General features: G+C 42.2%; 1 protein-coding gene across 3 annotated transcripts; it reads left to right on the top strand.

Moving 5' to 3' along the window:
• Positions 1-360: 360 nt before the first annotated feature.
• Positions 361-21,966, top strand: ZNF410 (zinc finger protein 410). Of its 3 annotated transcripts, XM_027637968.1 has the most exons (11): positions 361-646; positions 1,066-1,203; positions 4,863-5,067; positions 13,711-13,846; positions 14,564-14,797; positions 15,086-15,277; positions 16,124-16,283; positions 16,598-16,779; positions 19,469-19,558; positions 20,647-20,772; positions 21,333-21,966. In XM_027637968.1, the coding sequence occupies exons 3-11, from the start codon at positions 5,035-5,037 to the stop codon at positions 21,515-21,517; spliced, it is 1,338 nt and encodes a 445-aa protein (XP_027493769.1). In that variant the 5' UTR covers positions 361-646; positions 1,066-1,203; positions 4,863-5,034; the 3' UTR covers positions 21,518-21,966. The 3 variants fall into 3 exon arrangements, with proteins under 3 accessions (XP_027493769.1, XP_027493770.1, XP_027493771.1); XM_027637969.1 differs by lacking the exons at positions 361-646; positions 1,066-1,203 and adding an exon at positions 3,607-3,696; XM_027637970.1 differs by lacking the exons at positions 361-646; positions 1,066-1,203 and adding an exon at positions 3,917-4,022.
• The last annotated feature ends 1,731 nt before the right edge of the window (positions 21,967-23,697 follow it).

Here is a 23,697-nt window from a genome sequence, read left to right as displayed (position 1 = left end):
GCGAGATTGTGAGGGAAGGCCACGGCGTCACGGCGCTCTTTTTTTGCGGGGTGGCGGGAGCCGCTGCGGCGGACGGAGGAGGACTTCCCCCGCGGGGGAAATGGAAGGTGCCGGCGGTGGGCCGGGAGGCGGGGCCGGCGCGCCCGCCCCGCGGGGGACGTTGGCCGGTCACCCCCCGTGCCGCCGGCGCGGCCCCCTCGCCCCCGCCCCTCCCGCCACTCCCAACGCAGTGCGGCGGAGCCTCCTGTCCGGGGCGCGGCTTTGGGACAGGATTCCCTGCGGGCTCCACGGGCGCTGCCGGGGGGGGCAGGCGAGGGACGTACCCCGCTGGGCCCCCCCACCCCTCGCGCCTGGTGTTTGGGAAAACTTGGGAAGGGTGTGTGGTGGCCGCGGCGCGGAGGCCCGTATGGGACCTCACGTACACTTTTCAGCCAGCGAAATTACCTCAGCAGTATTCTGCTGCCGCCGCGGGAAACGCGCTGACTACGCAGGAAAGGCGGAGCGCGGCGGAGTCCGACATGTGACTGTGCGGGGTGCGAGCCCGGGGGGAAACAGGAGGAAATCCTCCAAATCTTGGTGGGCTGAGCTTCGTAGGTCTCAGCCGCTTTGTAACACCCGTGCCAACATCCGCTGTAAGCGTGGAAAGGTAATTTTTCCTGTGCAAACAGACTTTGGGGAGAATTTAAAAGTCTGTTACATGCTGATGCTGGAAAGGCTGAACATGAAAGTGATGGTAATTGCAATCGTACATGTAAGTTTAGTAATAATCTTGGAATAATGGACATGATTTTATATAGCATTATATCTGAGTGTATAGAAATGTACACATGAAAGAACAGAAGATGTGCTAAGAGAAATAAAGCCTAGACTCCTCTTTATATTCAGAGTAGGGCCCCATTATAACCAGATTCATCAATAACCAGATCTAAAACACCACTCTCCCCTTACTCCATGAGTAGCCATTTTCACTGTCTCACAGCAAGAGGGAAAAAAAGTATCATTTGTCTTTTCTTGAATTTGGTCATGGGGCAAATGTGACTGAGTCTTCCATTTGTCCTTGATTAGAGAGAAGGATCATGGAGAGGCAGATGTTAATGAGAAAGTGAGACTGTAGGAAATTCCCAGCCAGCCACTTCTCCCATCAGGGAGCAGTGCTGCTTCACGCACCTGTGCAGGTGATTTGAACCACCACAAGCAACTCAGGTAAGTGCTGTGCTACTCCCTCTGCAGATTCCACCAAAATTCCCCAGGCAGTCAAAAAGCAAGTTCTGAAGCAGCCAAACTCATCTGGCCTAGAACGATGCAAATGAAAGGAACTGATGCGCCTACATGTCTCCGTATTTTAATATCTACTCAACAATTTCACATTGTTGAGCTGATGATGAGTCAAAGGACTTCCGAGATTACTGAGGATCTTAATGTAAAACAGAATCAAGCTTTACGATTCAGTGCTGGAATTACCGAAATGGCATCAAGAATAATTGGTTTATGAATTTAGTAGTTCTGCATTTCTGGTTACCTTTGTTGAATTGTATTGGATCAGCAAATGTGGCATGCTGGGATCGTGCCTGTGATAATAAATGTTAAGGAAGCTTTCCTGGGCAACATCCAGGAGCCACTCTGGCAGTAACACATGCACCACCTGAGCTGGGACCTAAAGGCCTTCACAGCAGGCATCTCCAGCGAGTGCATGGGTGCTGGGCCTGACTCCCCCCACACAGCACACTCACACTCAGACCAGGTTTCCCACAGCAGAGTCTCAGACATCCAGATCTTTAAAATAATTTAATCTTGGCGCAATAACTAAATAACAAAATAACAACTCAAGCTGGAACCCTGAACAAAGGGAAAGTCTGGGGGTCCTCAGCTCCTGCTGTGTCTCTGAGTGTCTGGTCACCTGGCTGGGCTGAAGGTCCCTGAGCCCTTTGTTGTGCAAAGGGTCGGCAGTTCATGGCTTCAGGCTCAGGCTCCAGACCCCAGAGCTCACACTGTAGCTCACACTGCAGCTGCACACCAAGCTACCCACACTGTATGTATGAATCTTTAGGCTACAACTCAAAATTTTCTAAAAGGCAGTGCAGCCATACTGCACATCCTGGAGGGGCTGGGGAGAGGAAACCATTCCAAAGCAGTTCACAGGCAGGAGATTACAGTCATTTACCAGGAAGTGACTGCAGGTTTTTGCACACTCCATCATGGATCAGAACGGGCTATGCTTCTGGGGAGCCTCAGGAAACCACATTTTGCCAGCCTCAACAGCCCCTGTTGGGTTACTTCACTATCACTAGGATTCTCAGTGCTTAGCAGCACCAGCACTGTGCCACGAGCAGCTGTTTTGGCATGGCAGCCAGGAATCACACGTGGCTCCAAAGATATGGGCTAGCCATAGCAAAGTTAAAGTTTACTGGACCTGAAGGTCACGGATTCAGCAGATAACATCAAGACCAGAGGCTGCCAACATCTTCAGGTGCTCTGTCCTGCTTACTTACAGATACCAAAATAAGGCTAATGAGCTAAAACCAGAGTGCAAGTGTTTTAAATTAGTCAGTCCCTTCTTGGTTTTTAGGTACATTTCGAAGACATGTATGTTTCTGGAATTACTAACTTGGGATGTGTCATTAGTGAGCTACTGTGAACTCTGGAGTTTTCCATCACCAACTACAAGAATGGACACAGCAGAAAGTCAGAGCAAAGCAGAAACAGAAACCTGGTAGGAAACCTGTGTTTCCACATGTGCTATAACTGGACTAATGTGTCTTCCGTGTTGATCTATGTGGAAGAAAAGAGGAGCTGAAGGTTGACCATAAGCTTCCTGCATGATCTTCACCGGTACAGTAACTCTCCATACAAAAAAGAGTATTTGAAGAGGAATCAGGCTGCAGCTGAAGCCTGCAGCCCTGGTGTTGCCTTAAGAGAGTGCAGAGGAAAAAAGACTCCAGGCCAATTTAGTGTATGAGATAAAGAGAGTAGGTCCTTTAATGAGCCTACAGGCCCAGGGAATACACATGACACACGTGCACCCAGACAGCAGTTCTAGGATTTTGTAATAACGTCCATCAATCCCAGATTTGTCCACCCCCAGTTCTGCCCAGTTCTGCCCCCTGACATGCCCCTCCGGGAATTGGGTCTGGGGTCTTTGGGACCCCTTCTTCCTCATCTTCATCTTCAGCATGTACACTCCTTGGAGCTCCTCTAAAGTTCTGGGCTTGAAGGTTGCTGTGTCTGTGTGATATCTCCTGGTCCAGGCCTAGGGTGTTTTTTTGCAATTCTACCTTGAAAAGAAGACTAAACACGCAACGGAATTTAGAGGGATTGATAAGAAATGGGGTTGGGTATGTGTAACTATTATGTTAAGAGTAAGGGATATAATACAGCTATATTAAAATCTACATTTACTACACCACTACTTCTAAAATCCACAAAAGCTAAAAAAAAAAAAAAAAAAAAACAAAACACTCTGAAGCACCACTGGCGATGATCCCAACAGCACCGGGGAAAGCCCAAGCACAGAGCCGTTCCCCTCTCTCTGTGGGGATGAGGGCAGTGCCGGGCCGGCTCCCTGCGGAAGCGACGAACGGCCGGGCGGAAGCGCCGCCCCGCCCCGCGCTCAGCGCGAGCTGGCGGGCCGCGCGCACCCCCGGGTGGTGCGCTGCACTTCCGGGCGGGGCCCGTCACGTCCGGGCAGCGGAGATGCCGGTAAGGCGGGCGGGGAGGCAGCTCGGCCGCTCCGCCGGGACTCGCTGCCCTCCGCGGGCTGCGGGCGCTCAGCGCGCCGCGGAGTGAGGGGGGCGGCCCAGCTTTCCCCTCCCCGCCGCCGGGGCCGCCTCTCACGGCGGCGGCCGGACGCCCGCGGGCCGGGCGGGTGGCACCTGCCCCGCCGGGCCGCGGCGCTCCACCCTGTCCGCGCTGCTCCCCGGGGGTCCGCCGCGCTTCCCCCGTGCCCTCCCGGCCGGAGCGTGGTCGGCTGGACCTGGCAGCGCTGGCTTTCGTCCCCTGGGCTCACTTGGGGCCCGCCGTGCCGGGTGCGAGCTGCGAGGGGCAGCGGGTGGGCGCGGGGGGATTGCCGGGCCCCGGCTCGCTGCGTGCGGCAGGCTGAGTTACCCTGCGGTCGCTGTGTGTACTGTCTTGTTCCCTCGCGGCAGGTGAAGCTCCCATGCCGCACTGCTCTGTGTCCTGAGTGCCAAAGGAGTGCTTTTAGGTTCTCTTTTTTAATATAGTCAATAGATTGGTAATTGTGATGGAAGGGGAAAAGAACTGTACGTAATTCACTTTCTTTTCCCACCGCCAGTGTCCGAGTGGGACACTCGGTAGGCAGAAATAGATACAGCTTGTTGTCATTTCCCCCTTTTAGCCCAAAGAAGCATCATATAGGTATTTATGAAATAGCTTCTGTTTATGTGGACTCACCAGGATTTATCACAGAATCAGAAACATAAGGTCTCAAATGATGGGAAAAGATGAGATTTCCTGGTGACAGGTTTGTATATGGTTCCCTTGTCATCAACAGTTTGAATAATTCCACTGTTTTGAAGGCTGGGAATTCAACCTCCTTGTCTCTTGCATGATTTATGTGATTTGCAGTTGATCCCACAAGTTTCCAGAACAAACAATGCAATTTTCCATTGAAAATGAACGATTGCAAAGGAAATGTGGTAAATAGCCTTTAAAACTTACTTTCACAGTAATTTAGGATGTTATTTTGTTGACTCAATGAAAACAGAAATCCAGGAGCCTTGGTAAATGAGTTTTCCCAGTACCTCAAAGTATATTTTACAGTTACTTGCAACATGTGTTCACTTCTTTACTCTTTGCTCTTGCTTTTCAGTTCCTCTTTCTTTATATTTCATTTTCTGTTGTTTTAGGTTAAACTGAATATTTGCGCAGCACAGCTTCTCACAGAAGGACTACCACACTGGTTTACACTTAGGAAAGTATGAAAATAAGCAGGGAGTGTTGTTCTCTCTGAACTAAAAGAAAAAAATAAATAAATTGTGCCTTGCTGAGGACAGCTGCAGGAATCAGACACTTGAATCAATGTTATCGGATGAGTTAGAATCCAAACCTGAGGTGAGCAATTATGAACTGGGTTTGGTTTCCAGGAACGTTTGTGGGCAACACTTAGAAAAAGTTCAATGAGTTTCCTCAGTTTTCTGCTTACATATTAAGTTTTCTAAGTGTTTTCAGTGACATCTTCTAATGCTTCCATGTTTTGATTTGAATGGTAAAAGATTAAAGAATATTGCAGGTGTTTCAAGTATCAGCCAATACTCCTGCCTGTTCTCAGGTTACATTTTTTCCCACTATTATAGTGTTCTTTCTGTTACAAGAATAAAATAAATTACCATATTGACTACTTCTTTCCCTTTAAACCAAATTGACTTTACTTGGTTTTGGGAGTCTGAATTATTCTATTAGTATCAGCCAGTTCTGTTGTTTAAAGTATCTGTGTTTCCATGAAGCAGTTGGCAGAAATGGTAGGCAGCAGGACCCAGGGGATCCTGGTTGCTCGGTGGGAGGCTGCCGGACCATTCCCAGGTCCAGCCAGTGGCACAGCTGAGCATAAATTGCAGTGATGTACCTGTGTGCATGCACAGCTGGCCACAAACACATCCTCACATACACAGGTAAAGTACCTCTAAGAGATAAACACTAAAGCATGAACAGTAGATTTTTAGTGGACTATAGCTATACCCTCTCATCACTCTACTCGTGCATACTCACATTCACACATGTCTACCAGGCCTAAAGTCTTTGTGCCCAGGGCCAGGGCTTTTTAGCCAGTTTCTGGCTGGAATCCTTTTGGTTTTTTTCTGGGCTATGGTAGACTACTGATGTTAAGTCAACCAGAAGTTCACTAGCAGTGGACTCACTTGTGGGTAGAATATTTAGGAATATGTTCAGTAAGTAGATAGAAGGGACTGCAGTAATCAGGCACAGCAGTGTTCTGACCAGCAACTAGTCTTTTCTCTCCCCTCTGCCACTGGTTCTTCAGTTACTCACCTTGATTCATCCTTTGATCCTCCCCCTAAACATTGCATAATAAGCTTAACACATCCTGCAGTCTCTGTTATATTGGATAGTAAGTTTGGTCTTTCCTATGAGACCCATTCCAATTACCAAAGACAATTATGGTTTCTTACCACTTAAAATTTCTGGTTGAACCTTTTCAAGATTTCCCTTCAGCAGTAGCCCATTGATCAGTTTCTGAGGCTTTCTGGGTTTGTTACTCTTGCCTGTAATGTGCTAGATACAAGTGTCTGCAGTTTGTTACATTGAACACAGTCACCTGCTGCCCCTGCTGTTGCTTGCCTTAATCTTTCAGGTTAAATGCCATTGGCCAGCTTCCTGTACATTCCCCCACTTAAAAGGTGCAGAGGATTGTGTCGCTTGGTGTCCTTGCTGTTCTGGTTCTCAGCTTTACCTCTGCAGCTAAGGTCCTAGAACAGAGGGTGTGATACAACCTTCTGGGGAAGTTTGCAAGTCTGAATTGGTTTTATTGAGTCTTGTTTTTATCCCTTTTCAATAAGCAATACAGCGTGCACCTTAAAATGGTACTCTGAAAAGAATGATGATTACTTGCTGGTAATTTGTTACAGCCCAGGTGATGTGGTAAGGCATTTGTTTCTTAATAGAGCAACCAAAGTTCTTCCATCACACTGTTCAGGAAAAGTAGCTGCAAATTCGTAGCTGTGAGTAGTCTCAGCATGACCTGCAAGGAGTTCCTCTCTCTCTTGCCTTGTTGATGTCTCATACTTTCTATCATTTTTTTTTCCCGAGTTCTGAATGATAAGGTGGGGGGAATTTTGTTACTTCCATCTGCAAGTGGGTTCCTCAAATAGCAGCTGTAACTGGGCCTTGTCTTTTCTCTACTTGAGTACGGTATTTGTTATTTAGGCTTGTTTACATAATAGTCCTATTTCCCCAGAGCAGAGTTGCATTTCCTTCCCAGCAAGCCCAGAACAGGAGTTGGCTGTTCTCCAGTAGAACAATCCTGATGCATGAAAGCTACAGTGGTTGTTGCAGAGGACATCCTTTTTGTAAATGCTGTCTTCTGAACCATGCTTCTCAATCTTGACCAAGGCTATTTTATACTACAAATTTTGATCCATTTCCATGTATACACTCCCTCTTTTTCTGATTCTGATTACATAAGTTGAGAGTTAACTTAGAACTATTTTGTACTCCTTTGTTGTAAAACTGGTAGATTATGCTTTTTTACACCTTTCCCAACTAGCAGTTCAAGTATCTCTAAAAGTCAGTCCTGATTTTATATCCTCTGGTGAACCATGGCACCACAATTCTCATAGCCACAAATGTTCTTTCAGATACCCTACCATGTGAGAATGGTATTAATTAAGAGGTAGCTGTATTTGTGTGACATCTAGATAATATCAATCAAAGCACTATGTCTAGATTGCACAGACTTCTTTGCTACTGGTTTTATCCCTGAAGAAGCCACCAAGGTGCCTTTAAACATTTAATGCTTGAGTAGAGGTGAATCCTCCTTTCGTAGAAAGTTTTAAAGTTGCTTGGAGACAGTTTGTATGAGGAGGTGGATCTGCTTTTTCCTCTGGTTTCCCTGCTCCCCCAAGCTGTATTACAAATATTCCTCAGGGACCTGATAAGATCTGCACTTTGCATGCTTTAAGCCTTCAGGGTGATTTTTTACAATTGCAAGTATTTCCAGCCACCTCCACCACACTGGTCCTTTGCAAGGTGCTTTCTGCTGCTGGGGTAGCTCTTAGCACAATCAAGTGAACTACAACGCTGTTCTATAAATTGAACCAGCTATTGAAAGGGGAGTGAAGAGAGGTATTTTAGAGATCCTTTCTCTCCTCTTCAGTGCCTCACAAGGAGAGACTCTTGTGAATTAATTAGTTCCCCAGAGGCTGTATGGCAGGAGGACATCCCAGTTTCTAGCTAACAAGCCTCCTGCCCTCCACACCCTTCAGCTCCAACCCCTCCTTTCTCCTCTCTCTGCTAAATTTTCTTTTGACTTCTTTGTTTTGTAGAGGTTCACTGGTTACATTTAGAACAGAAATGTTATCGATTAATGGTCTCTGCTGCTCTGGGAGTCTAGTTTAGCTCTCCAGCTGTCCAGTGGGAGGATAGATCTGAACAATAGTACTGGAGAACCTTCTTCCCCTGTCCCTCCCAGCCACTCCTACTTCAAACAAAGCAGCTGCCTAACACTTCATGGCTTTTGAATTGTCTGTTACGGGACACGAACTTAACCTGATCCATCCCAGATGGCCGTGTTATCATTTGTTTCTGTAGTGGGTTTTTTGTTTGTGTTTTTAAGGATCTCTAGCAGGGGTTCTCAGTTCTTTCAACAGATTTTCCTTTGTTGTTTGTTGTGGGGTTTTTTTCCCCTCTCGCGTCAGGGACAGATAAGAAGTTTCTCGGTAACACAGGCATTCAGCACTGCTTTCAGTGACAGACCCTGGAATCATCCTGTACAACCATCTCTTGTTGACCAGCAGGGATGACAATTACTTGCTTAGTGGCAAGAGCCATGAAATATTTTACATTTTTAATACATACAGTGTCCTCATTACTTACAGAATTTTCAGAGTTATGTGGTATTTCAAAAGAAGTAAAGGAGGGTATATTCAAGATGGTGATATGGCAGAGCTAAAATAAAATTCTTTATAGCAAGATGCAGCCGAACTTTGCCTGTTTTGTCCCTCCAAGGCTTATAGATTCTCCCTGTATGATTCATGTCTGGCCCATAAAGTTTGAATCTCTAAGTCAAGAATATCCTTTTACAATATTAAAATTTATTTCAAATTCTAAGGAATCTCTTAGCTACAGAGCAAAGCCTCCTCCATTTGTGTTCTGTTAATATTCTGTACATTAAGTTCTCCTGGTGCCCCAGGATGACCTGTCTGCTTCATTACAGATTCTACCATTTTGATCATATTTGCAGAAGGATCAGTCTCCTCCATATGTAGGGATTTTACAGTCACCATCTTGGGAATACTTACAGCCCATCTGGGACCTGTTTGTGATGCCAGATGTTATGTGGTGATGAGATCTGCCAAACTGTAGCATCCACAAGATTCTTCCCTTCCTGGTCCTTCAGACATGAGACCAGTGGACTGTTCCCAGGTACACACAAAAGTGAGGCTGAGCCTGAGCTGCAAAAATGTGCCCACATAGACGGTACAGACATCTATGGCTATATGGCAGGACAGTGCTTTTAGTGGCACTCTCAAATACAAATGGCATTCATGTAGAAAAGAAAGACTACAAATGGCCTAATCCTGTCCCTATTTATCAGATAACCAGGCTTGAAATCTGCTAGCATATCACATATATGTCCTCACTTGGCTGACATGCGTGTTCCTGGTCATGCACCTGTCCAGTCTTTGCCAAAACTCAAGTCCTTCTGGTATCCATCTCCAGGCCTTGGGCTTTTTAATTCAGCCTCTGGCCAGGGTCTTGGGCTTCCAGGTTGTGGTTTCCTCTATTCACAGACTAGTTCAAAGTGAAGTTAGCCAGATGAATGTACTCAGAAACTATTTAGAAGCAAAAAGCATTTGAGAAGATGGGTTAGACCACAATGATGAGACAGAGCAGCAACCTGCAGCCTGCTAGCATGTAGTCGACCCATATTATCTCCCATCCCCATCTGTTCCCAATGGTTGTTTCTCTCCTGTCTGTCTTGATCCCTCCCTTTGGTCCTTCCCCTAAACATCCATACGTTTCTTACATTTCCAAGGTCTCAACTAAAGGTATCTTAATAAGTTTTACCCAGTCCCAGAATTTCCCCCGTATCCCATAAGAAGTTTGCTCTTGGCCTGTGAGGATTGTTCTGTTAACCTATGATGATATTGTTCCTATTCCTTACAAAGTTTCTGGTTGAATTTTTTTCAAGGTCACACTCAAGTTGTTCCTGTAATGGCCCCATCCATCAGTGTCCCAGGAGTTCTAGATTTTGTTACTCTCTTATCAGCAGTTTGTTAGAGCTTGTGTATCTGTGCTTTTAATTTATCACCTCTGCTGTTCCTAGACTTCTGTGCTGAATAGCCAATTACCAGATACCCTTATAATTTCCTATTTGCTTTCAGCTGTAAAACCATATTAAAAGAAACTTTAAAAAGTATGACACAATGTTTGTAATGAGTTCTTTCCCGTATTCCAGTTGCTGTAGTTGTCCACAAAGGTATTTAATGATTTTGAACAGGAAGGTTTATGAAAAATCTGTCAAGATAAAACTGTAACATGAAAACTTTTATTTTCTCTGAATTACTTGATGTAGAGTTGGTGATTGGTTTGCTGTAGTTTATGTGAAGTTTTTTTATTCCAAATTTTAATAACAAGAATGATTCACATCCTTTTGTTTCCTTCTGCTTCATTTGCCCCCTTCTAATACTAGCTTGTTATTACTTTACGAAGCAAATTAAAAGGACCTCTTCTGAGAATCTGTTTGTGGCTGCTGCATTTTGCTTTTCCCTAGTGGCTTAATGCTGCTGTGTCGGAAGTGGAAGTTTTAAAGCAAAGCTTTCCTTCTGTAGGAGGCAAGTTTCATCTAGGTCTTTTTGTATGAAAATAAAAGAGTCCATAAAACAAGTGTTTTATGGTAGAGTAAGCAGCAGTAGAGCTAATCAACAGCTTTGAAATGAAAGACAATCCAGTAATTTAGAACTATCTTACTGCTCACAGTTTTTAGTCCCCTGCTTCTTTCTTCTAGTTGCTCATTATTCCTAACTCTCCTCTTTTTTTACCCCCTTTCTGCTATTTTTTTAATCCTTAATTAGAATGCATGGGGGAGGGACTGTCTCTTATTGCCTATGTATTTTTTTTGACAACATAAAAATAGTTCTCTCTTCTTACTGGGTCTTGTGGATAATCGTAGATATAAGATGAAACAATTCTAACCTTTCAAAATGCAGCCTGGCTTGTGTCATAGTTCAAATGGCATATTGCCATCTGAATGGCTTCAGGACTTAATTTGTACCTTCATAATTGTCAGTGATGACAGGCTGCTCCTAAGGGAGGATGGGCAGGGAGCCAAGGGTGATCCCAGCTCAGGCAGTGCCCTCACTGACCAGGGTGCAATACTGCAGCACCTGAGCATGGCAGGCAGAGACAGATGCTGGAATCCACAGCCCTGGATGAGGGAAAGTGATGAACCAGGTCCAGAGTCTATCCGAAGTCCAGTCAGGAGCAGCATGATATGGGGCTGGAGACACAGATGCAGTAAAAATCTGAGGTTCACCCAGGAGACAAGGCTTGAGACAGGTAAACCTACAACACAGCTCAGGAATGGAATGAGTAGCCCAGGCTGAGCTTAAAAGGAGCCCCTGGAGAGAGAGTGTGAGCATCTCAGGTGAGACCAATCAGAACTGTTAAGGCTTCAGGGTTCTGACAGCAGTAACTCTTTGAGGTAAAGCTGTTTGAGGAAGCATCAATATTTCTAATGTTTTCATGAGAGGAAATAAGCATAGAGAAATCAGAGCACAAACAATTAAGTTTTCTTCACAGTTTCTTTGATTTAAGAGGCTTTGTCATGATGTAGGAGAAGCTCAAAAAGCTGATATTTGCTACAGGAATGAATCAGCAGAATGCAGGATCTTTATGTCAAGGGGTTTCCTAGAGGTAAGGAATAGTGACTTGAGGACTAAGTTTATGGTATATTGTTATTTTCCATATTTCTTTGTTCTATGTTTTTTAAAAAAATTTGAGGGTGTGAGTGTAGGAGTTAGTCTGTTTGACAGAACTTATGAGCAAATAAATAGATCCTACATACAGTTTTTGAGCAGCATTTCTGCTGAAATGCAAAGTATGTGTCTTGGTATGTTACAACTGTGTAATACAATTGTGTGTTACAGTTGTGTATTACAACTGACCCCTTTCTGGTCTCCAGAAGTTTAATTCCATGCAGGGGAGGGATTTGAGACTGTGCTTACGAAAGCTTGTAGCGTTCACAGAATTTGTTTGGTCCATTGCAAAAGTTGGACTGTGTTATCTCCTAACTCCCAGCAGCACTTCCTTTGTTAAATCAGAATATTTTAATATGGAATGCTGTGGCACTTGTAACATAAAAAAGAGAGTCTTATGCCTTTGAGGTAGAGAGTAGTCCAGCATTACATCTGGTACTCTGACAAAAGCTTGAGATGTTGTAAAGGGGACAGAATGAATAAACAAGGCACATGCTTTGCTGCTATGAACTTGGTTAAATAAGGGAAGACTTTCAGGGGCAAGAAGAGGCGTTTCTCTGACTTCCTGTTCCTTTTCAAATGTCAGGTTCCTTTTTATAACTTGAGATTTTTAGGAGTTAGGTGGGAAGTAATTTTTGCATTGCCAGAGCTGACTGATGTTAAGGATGGCTAAATCTGCTGCATAGAATGACCTGGGCCCACCAAGAAACATGAGGGCAGCTTTTCAATTCTGATCTTAGATCCAGCCACTAGTGAGGTTTAGTACCTATCTGAAAAGAGTTGCATGCACACAACACACAGAGTACAGATATGACTCCAAACAATGCGGCACCAAACAGATGAACACTGGCAGAGTGCTCATAGCTTTACCCACGTAAACACAGGCAGCACAAAATGCCTGATCCTGTATTCAAGGGTTGCTGGCTAGAGAAAACCTTCACAGATTTCTTTGGGGTATATCCCCATGCTGCTTTTTCTGCTTGCCAACTAGTCTGGCTTGGAGTTCATTAGCATATGACACACACTAGAAGCTAGAGACTAGTGTGTGTCACTAGAGACCCACTCTAGAGTGGGATCACAGAGGAAGTATTTAGGAGTGGAGTTTAAAGAAGACAGGATGGAGTGTGATGATTAGGCTGTACCAGACAACTGAATTGACCAACTTTCTGCTTATATGCAACAGGCCACTTTTCTTTATCCTCCCTTCTCCATTTTCCTGTGTTTGTTTTGCCCTGATCCATCTTGATCCCTTCCCTTTCCTGCTCTTGGTCTTTCCCTTAAACAACACCTAGTAAGTCCTGTACAATCCCTTAAATCTTTTGTCCAGTCCCAAAGTCCTCCCCAGGGAATGCATCTCAGTTTAAGTCCTATAAATCCTTATGCAATAGTTTCCCTTATTTTGTGTAGTATTCTGGAGAGGGTTTCTTCTGTTAATCCCCTTAGTAGTCATGTTGTTTGTCCATCTTTGATGGTTTTAGGAGTAGCTGATAGGGACGGATAAGGCTGTCTGTGTTTGCCCCCTTGTCATCCCAGCCTTGTTTCTCTGATCATTATATGCCTATTTTGAATAGCCATAAGCTAGACATCTTTGTAACTAGTCTTTTGATTGCTTTTTTTACTTTAAAAAAAGCCAACTTTCATTTAAGGATTTAAAGACAATGATTTGAAAAATACCTGTACCAAAGGCTGAGTGTGGAACACATTTACTTGAAGGGTTAGAGCATAGTAAAGTATCAAATGGTAAAATATAATTAAAAAGGAACATAGACTAAATAGTCTTCAGGTTAGTCTGCAATAATCCAGAGATGTTTATTGTATGTTAAAGAAATGAGAATTTTTTCGGTATTTCAGAGATGACAAATACAAACAATTCCTTCTTTGTCATTAATGGAAATTGAAAGGCTTTCATTTACTTCCATGTGTTTTCATGGGATTATAGTCAGTGTCTCCTACAAGATAGTTGGGACTACTGGACTGACTGAGTTTAGTACCTTTTTAAATTATTTGTGCTGCTCTTGACCTAATCTTCAGTATCTTTTTTCAGCTGCTGGTTCAGTTTGTTCAGAATACTTCTATTCCACTGGGGCAAGGGCTGGTGGAATCGGAACCAAAAGACATCACCTGTCTTTCCCTCCTTCCTGTTACTGAGACCTCAGAATGCAACAGACTGATGTTGCCAGGTAAAATCTATGTGGCACATCTTTGTGACCCTGCCCTTCATACAGCTATGTTTACTGCACCACTCTGGCCCACTGCCTCTTGCTGATAAGACATTCCAGGGATGGAGGAACAAGTTCAGAAGGGTGGCTGAAACTTCTCGTTTACTCTGACTGGTTAGAAACTTACTTGCTCCTCCGTTCTCTCTCAAGTTCTATTTTTTTCTAGAAAAATAACTTCATAGATATCTTTTAGTCTGTAAGGTAAAATAAACGCAAGTATCTTCCCCAAAAATCCCAGAGCAGTGGAAAGGATTCAAAAAGGTTTATTTTGGAGGCAAGGACATTAAAACTTACAAACTTCACAGTGCTGCAAGACAGCATGGAGCCTCAGGGGAAAGGCAAATCTCCTGCTCCTGGGCTTTATCATCACTAGTCCCCCTCTCCCCCCACCCCCTGACTCTCCCTGGGCCACAACGGCCCTGTAGCATTTCTGTAACTGTTCTCTCTCTCTCTCCTCCTCTCATTTATCAGAGAGAGAGGCCGAGCACTTCCCTTGGTATGCAGGGGTGAGAAAGCATTGAAACTGCCTTTGAGAGAGTTACCTTTTAGGCAGAAGGCCTTCCTAGCGAAAACTCTGTCTCTTTGTAACAAAATCTTCTGGAAAAAAGGGTATTCTATCCTCACATAGTCATAATGTATTTATACTTTTATTTACTCTGGTTTCACTTTCCTCACTAGATGATGAAAGAGATCTCACTTCTCCAAGTCACACTAATCCTTCCAAAGATGTTTCTTCATCTGCTGTCTTGAGAAGTCTCCAGGTAAATGTAGGCCCTGACGGAGAAGAGACAAGGGCACAGAATGTACAGAAACCACCTGAACTTCTGTCAACTCCAGAGACTTCTAGTTTATTGCAAGACCTCCAGCCCAGTGATAGCACTTCATTTATTCTTCTCAACCTAACAAGAGCAGGTAATTCTCCTTCTTTTTGTCATTTGGCTGGATATGTCTCAGCAGAATGTGGGAGATACAACTGTGTCCCTGCTGCTTATGAAGAGGAAAGATCATGAAATTTGCTAGGCATTATTGGATATTTTAGGAGCATTTAGTCATTAACAGCTTTCTACAAGGTAGAGGTCAGTGGAGACTTTTTCAGTGCAGCTGTGCCATCTATGCCATGAACACCAGCCTCTGAGAAGCAAAAGAAATTTCCCTCTGTTATATTATCCTTCTGTTTCACAAAGTTGTCTTCTTTCCTAGGGCTTGGATCTCCCGCAGAGCACTTGGTGTTTGTTCAAGATGAAGCAGAAGATTCTGGGAATGACTTTCTCTCTCACGATAGCACAGACAGCAGTACTCCGTGGTTCCTTCGAGTTCAAGAATTGGCCCATGACAGTTTAATTGCTGCCACTCGGGCACAGCTTGCAAAGAATGCCAAAGCAAGCAATAATGGTAGGAAATCCCCAGATTGTGTCTCAAAAGTTGAATGTTCCATACAAGGTCCCTAGTTTCAGGTTGTTTCTTCCTCTAGTTCTTTCTTGCTTTTCATCAGTTCTGGCATCTTCAAATCATCAGTGACAGAATTATACAGGACAACTATGGTTTTTTTCTGCAATATAAAGAGGCTCTTAGTTTTTTTCTGAGGGAATGAACTTTAGCGGAGCCAGCTGTTCCATTTTAGTCTACCTGTCTTCTGGTACACGTAAAGAATATCTTCTTTCTCACTGCAGCTGCTTGTTTTTCAACTTTTGTTTTCACTTTCGGGGGACTGTTTTTAGTGCATACTGTAAATGATACTTTCTTGTTAGTTTCACTGAGTTTGGAGATCAGTTTTCTAGAGAATACATACTTGGATTTAGTCATATGCTTTGGGACTTAATTATTTTAATAAATAATTGCAAACAAATGCAGTATCTCTTATTTTTAGCTAAGGTGTTTTTAAAAAGAGTTATCCTGGCTGATACTTAAAATTGATTAGTTGATATTCATGTAGAGACCATTTTTACAATTTATGGTGCATTTCTTTTCTTTTTGTGATAAGCCTGATTTGGTAGTAGCTGGTCTGATCCGGATGGCCTGTTGGGAATAGTTTATGGGCCTGGTAAGGTTTGCAGATCTTTGTTTGATCCCTGTTACAGGCTGTGCAGCAGCACGTAGGACAATGCTAAACAGTTAGTAGCCAGACACTTACCTGCTTTACAATCCTGTATCGTATATGATGCTGGTTTTTCTATTAAATTTGAGACATGACAGTAATCTGTAAGGTTTTTAGATTTTGGTGGGCTTTTCTTTTTCCAGGTGAAAATGTTCATCTTTGCTCAGGAGATGGGCAGCCGAAAGACTCTGGCCCCATTCCTCATTTATCTCGTGTGGAGAGGAAGCTGAAGTGCACAGTTGAGGGCTGCGATCGGACATTTGTGTGGCCAGCTCACTTCAAGTATCATCTGAAAACACACCGGTGAGCAGAATAAAGCTGTATGTTGTTATGACTTTGAAAAACTGTGCTCTGCATTTGAGATAACGTTAGGTTTTGACATCAAAAAGCTGTGAAAACCTGGTATTACTCTTATGTATACTAGGCCTGTTGGTTGCTTTATGTTGAAGCACTTTGACCAGATTTAGATTACATTTGCAGGTCCTTGTTAGTGTTCAGTTTAGAATATTTGTATTTTTAACAGGTGCTCATGTTTAATAAAAAAAAAAGAAGTGTTCATGAAAAAATACATTGTAGTATTGTAATGGTAATGAAACAGCTATTTTGTTGCTTTCCAGGAATGACCGCTCCTTCACCTGCCCAGCAGAAGGTTGTGGGAAAAGTTTCTATGTCTTGCAGAGGCTGAAGGTGCACATGAGAACTCACAATGGTGAAAAACCCTTTGTGTGCACAGAGCTAGGCTGTGGCAAACAGTTCACAACAGCTGGAAATCTGAAGAACCACCTACGAATTCACACTGGTGTGTTTTAGACCTCACCTATTTGTGATCTGCAGAGGTGGAGTCTTTCCTGAGGAATAAACCACTTCCTCCTCGTCCTCAAACTTTTGAGAGTATTATGTTGTTTACCTTTGCCCTCCGTTAATGTCCCTTTTCTGTCAATTCACATTGGTCTGTAGGTCAGATAAATCAACTGCTTACTTCTTTTACTCTACTGCGTAGTTTCACACAGGTTTCACCCTTCAAATACTGTATGGTGATGCTGTACTCTGCTCAGACCCATGTTCTGAAGATTCCCTTCCCCTCCTCCAGTTGTGTGACGGAGGGAGGGGTGTGTGTTCTTACGGGGGAAGCCAGGCTGTTAGAAAGGGAATAGTTAGTGAACGTGACTTCTGTAATTGTGTTTTATAAAGAAGCTAATTGAAATTCCTGAAAGGCTCAATAGCTTAGATATTTCTCCAGTGTGGAATCCTTGTGGACACTGTTGTAGCTGTACTGACGTTTGCCTGACTCTGAGTAGCTTGTGTTACTTATGCTGTTTATAGAATGACATTTGGGACATGTAGGGAAATGAGGAATACACTGAAATGAGTAGCAAAAATATAGTAGCAAAGAAAACTAGAAAAAAGCATTAATTAGAAAAGAGCATTTTGGTGTGCAAACGTCTCTGTTTGTGCTAATGCTAATTTGGGATGTTCCTGTGTGCTGGAGCCTGTGTACTTTCAACTCATGCTCAGCTTTTTATAGTAAATAAAACGAGGCCCTTTATTTCAGATGCTGTATTTTATACATGGTTTGTTTATGCTGTCTCCTCTGCAGAATTTGATCCTGCCTTGCCAGTATTTTTAGAAGTTGGTGTAGCAGCCAAAGTCTTGAGAACAGCATGAAGTACTTTAAGTGTTTTTGTCCTAGAAAGTTGCTTGAGAGAGGCACACTAGTAACTGCTGAAATGACCAGCAATTTAATAGTTAGCAAAGTTCATAGCAAATATTCTGGTGATTTTGTTTAGTTTTTTGAAGCCTCAAGGTTATCACAAATGGCCCAGTTCAAGCTTCTTGGAATATTGTTAGAGATTGCCTGATGGCCTAGGAAGGTAGCATTGGATTACTGTTGGTTAACATTTCAAAATAACCTTGGCAACTGTGAGAGCACAAGGCCTCTCTAGTAAAATGAAATCACAGATTATGTGGGCTGCCAGCAGCTGTTTATGCCTTCTGCTTTACTTAAACATAGCCGTATGGTATGTAGTTTGTAGACACACATGGAAAAAGGTTGCTATCTTGAAGATTATGCAGTCTAGCTAGAACACATGGTTTGGGGGCAGATGTTGGGATGTAGTTAAAAATTATATATACCAATAATAAAATTTTGAATGCATAGTAACAGCAGCCATAGTTTTTGCAGTTTTCTTTTGCACTTAAAGCTCCCAGCCAAGGTGCAGGATAAAGCTAATAGGCCCAGCTGACACATGCACAATCCTCCCTGAGCGTTCTGCAACCAACAGAGTAGTAGCTTCTGGAGGAATAAATAACAACTTTCTAAACTGCAAATGGATAATGTGCCATTAAGAGTTTGATCATACCAAATGTGTCATAAAACTGCAGGTGTAAATAGATAAAGAGTTTCTTATAGATGGAACTGTGTGCTGTTACTTTAGTCAATGGTATTTTTTTCTTCCTTCTTCCCAATTTTAAATATTTATAACAAGCCAGAAAGTACAATCAGTGTTTGAGACTCTGCTACATATTTCAGCTTTGTAACACCAATTGGAACACGCTGTGTTTTGCTCGGAGCTGTTGAGTGCTATTGTAGATAAGAAACTAATACATGAGCTGTAGGGAGAGGACTTCTAAAGGCAAAACCACAGTAGAAACACCTTTAAAAACAAGTTTACTCTGAAAGAACTATGTATATTTTAGACAATAAAATAGTTTAAATAGCTTGCTTAATCTCCTGTGATGTTGCTATTACTCTTATACAGGGGTCCAGTTAAAGACTTGAAATCATAATGTTAAACATAGTATATCGAGTTCTGTAGTTGGATGTTGCAGGCAAAAGTTATCTCTAGCATTATTTAAGGCTTTATTAAGAGACTGTTTAAAACAGATTAATTATATTGCGCTGCACTAGTGTAGTGACCTTCCAATTTACCATCATTTAGACAAATCAAAAATAGCTGTGATATAAAAATAACAAATTTCAGCCTATGAGAACAAATTTTGCCTTGAATTACAGTTCCTCCACGTGTAAATATAAACAACTGACACAGGATTTTGGCAAGTTTAGCCTGATCTGAAATAAAGTATAGAATATGATAGGAAAATACAGTTTATGGGATTTTTGGCACTGAGAGGCAGAAAGGGAACAGGATCCTGGGAGTGTGTGAAGCAGAGAGCTGGTTGTTGAGAACTACATATAGAAGATATATCACCGTTCAGGTACTTTTATATTACTCTATTGGTATTTATATACTTTGAAGATCTACTTCAGTGAATTATGGTCTAAGAATATTTTAAAATAATACCAGTGAAAGCCGGTGAAGAGAATGCTTTAAAAGCCTTAGGAAGCATATATGTAATTTTGATGGAACTCTGACACACATAAAGCCAAAAGGGATAATGGAGTGGAGATGTCCAGGCTGTTCTCAGGGACTTCAGCAATCAGATTAAGTTGTAATCCCAAAATCTAAGAATTTACTTTTCCCTTGTAGGGGAAAAACCCTTTCTATGTGAGGCACAGGGATGTGGTCGCTCCTTTGCTGAATACTCCAGCCTTCGGAAACATTTGGTTGTCCACTCAGGTAAGAGTCTTCATCTGACATTCTGTGATCTCTCTGAGAAAAGATCTTTATTGTAGGACATTGATTTGATTTTTCTTAAGAAAAACCCTGCTTTTTATGGAACTTCTGGTCATAGTGTTTCATGACTTACCTTTTGTGGTGCCTGTAGCCCATACTCTTTAATCTTTTAGGTTTGTTTCTGGTTCTAAATTGAAATTATGTTTTTTTAATTATTTTAAAAATTGTTCCTAAAATGTCATGAAGTTGAATATCTGTTTCATAGCTGCCATTTTCTTATTTAAAAGAGAGACTCTATGTATTAATTACAGCCATTTGAATCTGAAATCTCTCGTGAGTGGGTTTCTGCCATAGTAGGGTTTTCCTTTATTTTTTTCCTACTACATACTTAGATGGAAATTTATTTTGCAAGTGTCTCAAAGCTTCTGCCTTCTGTTTTAATTCAGCTATCTTAAATATCATCAGCACATGATGAATATGGTATGTTTGTGGAAGGGGAGATATTATTGTGGTAATAATTTTTGGGATGGAGTTTTCCATGCTTCTTCTTTCCTCTCTCCTTGGCTTATATGCCATTGAGCTGACAGCTTTGGACAGCATACAGGGTGTATTGTGAAAATGATAGACTGCTGTGTAAAATGGAAATCCTGTCATGGTGACAAGTCATCATCAAGTCTCTGCTCAGTAATGTAAACCAGATGCTGCAATTCATTGTGTGATGGCAGGAGATAGCTTCCTTGCCTCTGCTTCCTTGCATTTGGTCATTTTATTCTAGGTGTAGGACAGCAAATATTTCCATGTCACTAAGTGATTTGAAATAACTTGTTCCCTCTCATAAATCAGACTTGAAGGCTTGTTACTTCAGACTTGAGTTTTCCAACAGCTGACAATACTGATACCTAAAACTCTTCTGTTCTAGAAGCTTATTGCTCTCCAGAAGACAGGAATATTTCTCATTTGTTTTTTACTGATAATTATCACCAGTGGTGTTAACTGCCATTTCAAAACAGTACTATTAGTTTCTTGGTTGATGAAGTTTTTACTCCCAATTTGGTAATTCTTGGGATATTTTTTTCCCCTTCTACTCCAAGGAGTGAAGCCCCATCAGTGCCAAATTTGTGGGAAGACGTTTTCCCAGAGTGGTAGCAGAAATGTGCACATGAGGAAACACCACTCCCGAATTGGAGCAGCTGGCAGCAGGGAGCGAGAACAGCCAGGTAAGGAAGGGAGCACACTCACCGAGGGGAGAAAGTACAGGAAAAAAAATAGGGGATGGTCTAAGAGAAGGGAAGATGTTTATCCTGAAAATATGAGACCACAGGCCAGTAAGAAATACAAGTCTGTTCCTCTTGGAGATGAGGATTGATTGCTCACCCTCCACTTTTCTAGGACAGGAGACAAAGGTGTATTTCTGTATTGTGGTCAAGGAGCAGATATGTTTATTGTTTTCAAAATCAACATGAATCTAGTTGGGGTTTTTTACATGGATTTTTTTCCCCTTGGTTATATATTCTTGTAAGCAGCCTGGGTTTTTATGCAAAGTGAATTATTTAAAGAGAAAGCCAATCCTGCATGAGATCCTGCCATAGTAAGGTTCAAAAAAAATAAACATAGTATTTTGCATCCATTAGAGCTCTGAATGCTCAAAGAGTAGGAATGGGTAAAATAGGTGTCTAGGGAAGAAGTCTTTCTGACTTGAAGGGGGGCAGGGATTGTATCTTATGTTGCAGTACCATTACATCATGAGAATTTTGTTTTACCCTTTTTTTCACAATAGAGTCACTGATGGGTAGCAGTTTGCTGGAAGAATCGACAGTTCATAGTAAGAGTATCATGTCCATGAACTCTCAGCCCAGCCTTGGTGTTGAGTCTCTGCACCTGCCAGACACTGAGTCTATTATTGGAGTGGAGGAAGGTGAGACCAGCTGCTCCTTTTTCCGCCCTCTTATATGTGGTGACTGAAGTGGGATGGATCGTTCCTCCTAGAGGCTCATCAAACTGCAGTGGATGAGTGAACGTTGTTTTAACTGTGGACAGAGTGGGTGGGTAGATGGAGGATGAATCATAAAACTGGAGTTGGAGAAGATCTGCTGGACCAAGTTACTCTTGCAGAGCTTAAAAGGTGAAATCTGCTGCTTAGGTGTCATTTAACCCATGTTGTGGAATGCCATTTCAAAAGTGCTCATGCAGTCCATCTCCTAAAGCCTAAAGTGTTTGTTTTGCTGGAGCACCTAGGAGCCCCAGTTAAGGACCAGGACCTCATTGTGCTAGGCACTGTACAAACATTCAGTATCTTGAGCAACAGACCTTCCTTCCATCCTTTACCTTCAGAGACTATATTGTAATACATCCCACTGTCAGAAGCTGACTTACTATCTGAAATAAATGTACTACTTGATATCATTTGGTTACATATGCTGTGTTCTTTTACTGCTTTTCCCAGTCACTTTTTCCTCCAAAATCTTTTTGGTATATCAAGCTCTTTAAATGAGTCTACTACGTGGTGTTTTGAATTTTTTGTTAACTTAAAAACTTTCTTCAGAACCGGCATTACTGAAAAAGCAGAGTTTTGCTAAGGTACTGTGTGTCTAGAATAGCTTCTATGCAAAGAGAATGCTTGGAATTTATATTGGTCCCTTGCTGAATGGAAAGGTAGTGCTGCTGCTAGTAAAGATCTTGTAACCTGGAGGTTCCTGCAGAAGCTCCACCAGGTACCTGTCAGTTGAGGTCTGATGCAGTTTGGCTATCATCTCACCAGCTGATGGGAGATGCTCCAGTGCAACGTCTTCTTTTCTACAGTATTTTTATAGGCTGAACAGGCTGTAAATCTAAGTAAAGATAACAAAATATTTTCATAAAATGCAAAAATTCAGAGCCATAGTTGAAATTCTTTACTTCCTTACCATTTTTGAGACATATTAAGAGATGACAAATCTCTTTTAGGATTACAGAAATTTAATACTCCTTTCAGAATAAAACTTCTTTTAGCAAGAGAGATGTTAGTGAGTTTTACTTACTTAGTTTGATGCCTTTACTTTCATCACCATTGCAGCAATTTCTGTTTAGGGACCAATTTTAAGATTTGAATTTATCTGTTATTATATTCATGCATGTCACCATAGTATTTCTTAAAGGGATATGGCATATTATCATATTGATTTAAAGTCAAGCTTTTGTTTCTCCTTTCTTAGGATTTCCCTCTACACTTCACATACTTGGAAATTTCTTTTTCCAGCATCATTAACTATTATTGTGGAAATTAGCAACCACTTTTACTAAATAGCCCTTAAAATGTACGTTTTAAAATTTCAGTCCCACTGTTCCACATATATATCCATACAAGCCTAGGACTTAGATCATGGAAGTAATCTCTCCTTCTTCTTTCAATGTGACAAAGCATGGTGACAATATGGTTACATCACTGCTCTTTTCCAGGGAGTACCCCGAGAAAGAACAGCCTCTGTATATCCTACACAATTAAACCTGTGTAGAAGCTGATACACTGGTAACAGCCACCCTCAAACCCTCCAAGCCTGTTGTCAGTGTGGAGATTGAGCCAGGAAGGAGGAATGCTGCAGTCCAGTGCATTCAGCTAGGTATTGATCTCTGTAACATAGCAGCATGAAACCCCTGGGCCACAAATACTTGGATTTAGTACTTTGTTATGATTAAAAATGTCACTATCTCAGTTTTATATTTTATCTAATGTGGTAGCTCTTACAGGTACTGTATTTCTGATGTGATGATGCAGCTGCATTGTTACAACTGCAAATGTAAGGAGAAAAGGATTGAGATGACAAAAAAAAGACAGCTTCTATTTAAAAAGTGAGGAAAGATGATTGACAAGGAAACTGAACACTGAAGAAACATGATAGCCATTTGAAAATATTTTAATCTTAAAGTGCAAAATTCTCAAGAAACATTCCATGTGGCAAGGATTTTTACTTCTGAAATGGTTATTACTGTCAGGTAAAGGAAGATCACTAATGTGTGAAATATACCATTCAAGATGTGCCAGGCATTTGAGTGCAACATGCTGACAGGTAATACCTAATCTTACTTCTACCAAAATCCATTTTTAATATCACAGTAATATTAGAATTAGGACAACAGCAATTCAAAGTGATACCCTGTTTAATTAC

Source organism: Corapipo altera, unplaced genomic scaffold, assembly GCF_003945725.1.
Source record: "Corapipo altera isolate COAL_440 unplaced genomic scaffold, ASM394572v1 23, whole genome shotgun sequence".
In the NCBI taxonomy this organism is placed as follows: domain Eukaryota; kingdom Metazoa; phylum Chordata; class Aves; order Passeriformes; family Pipridae; genus Corapipo; species Corapipo altera.
Note: the sequence above shows the minus strand (reverse complement) of the source record. Positions and strands in the feature narration are given on the sequence as shown.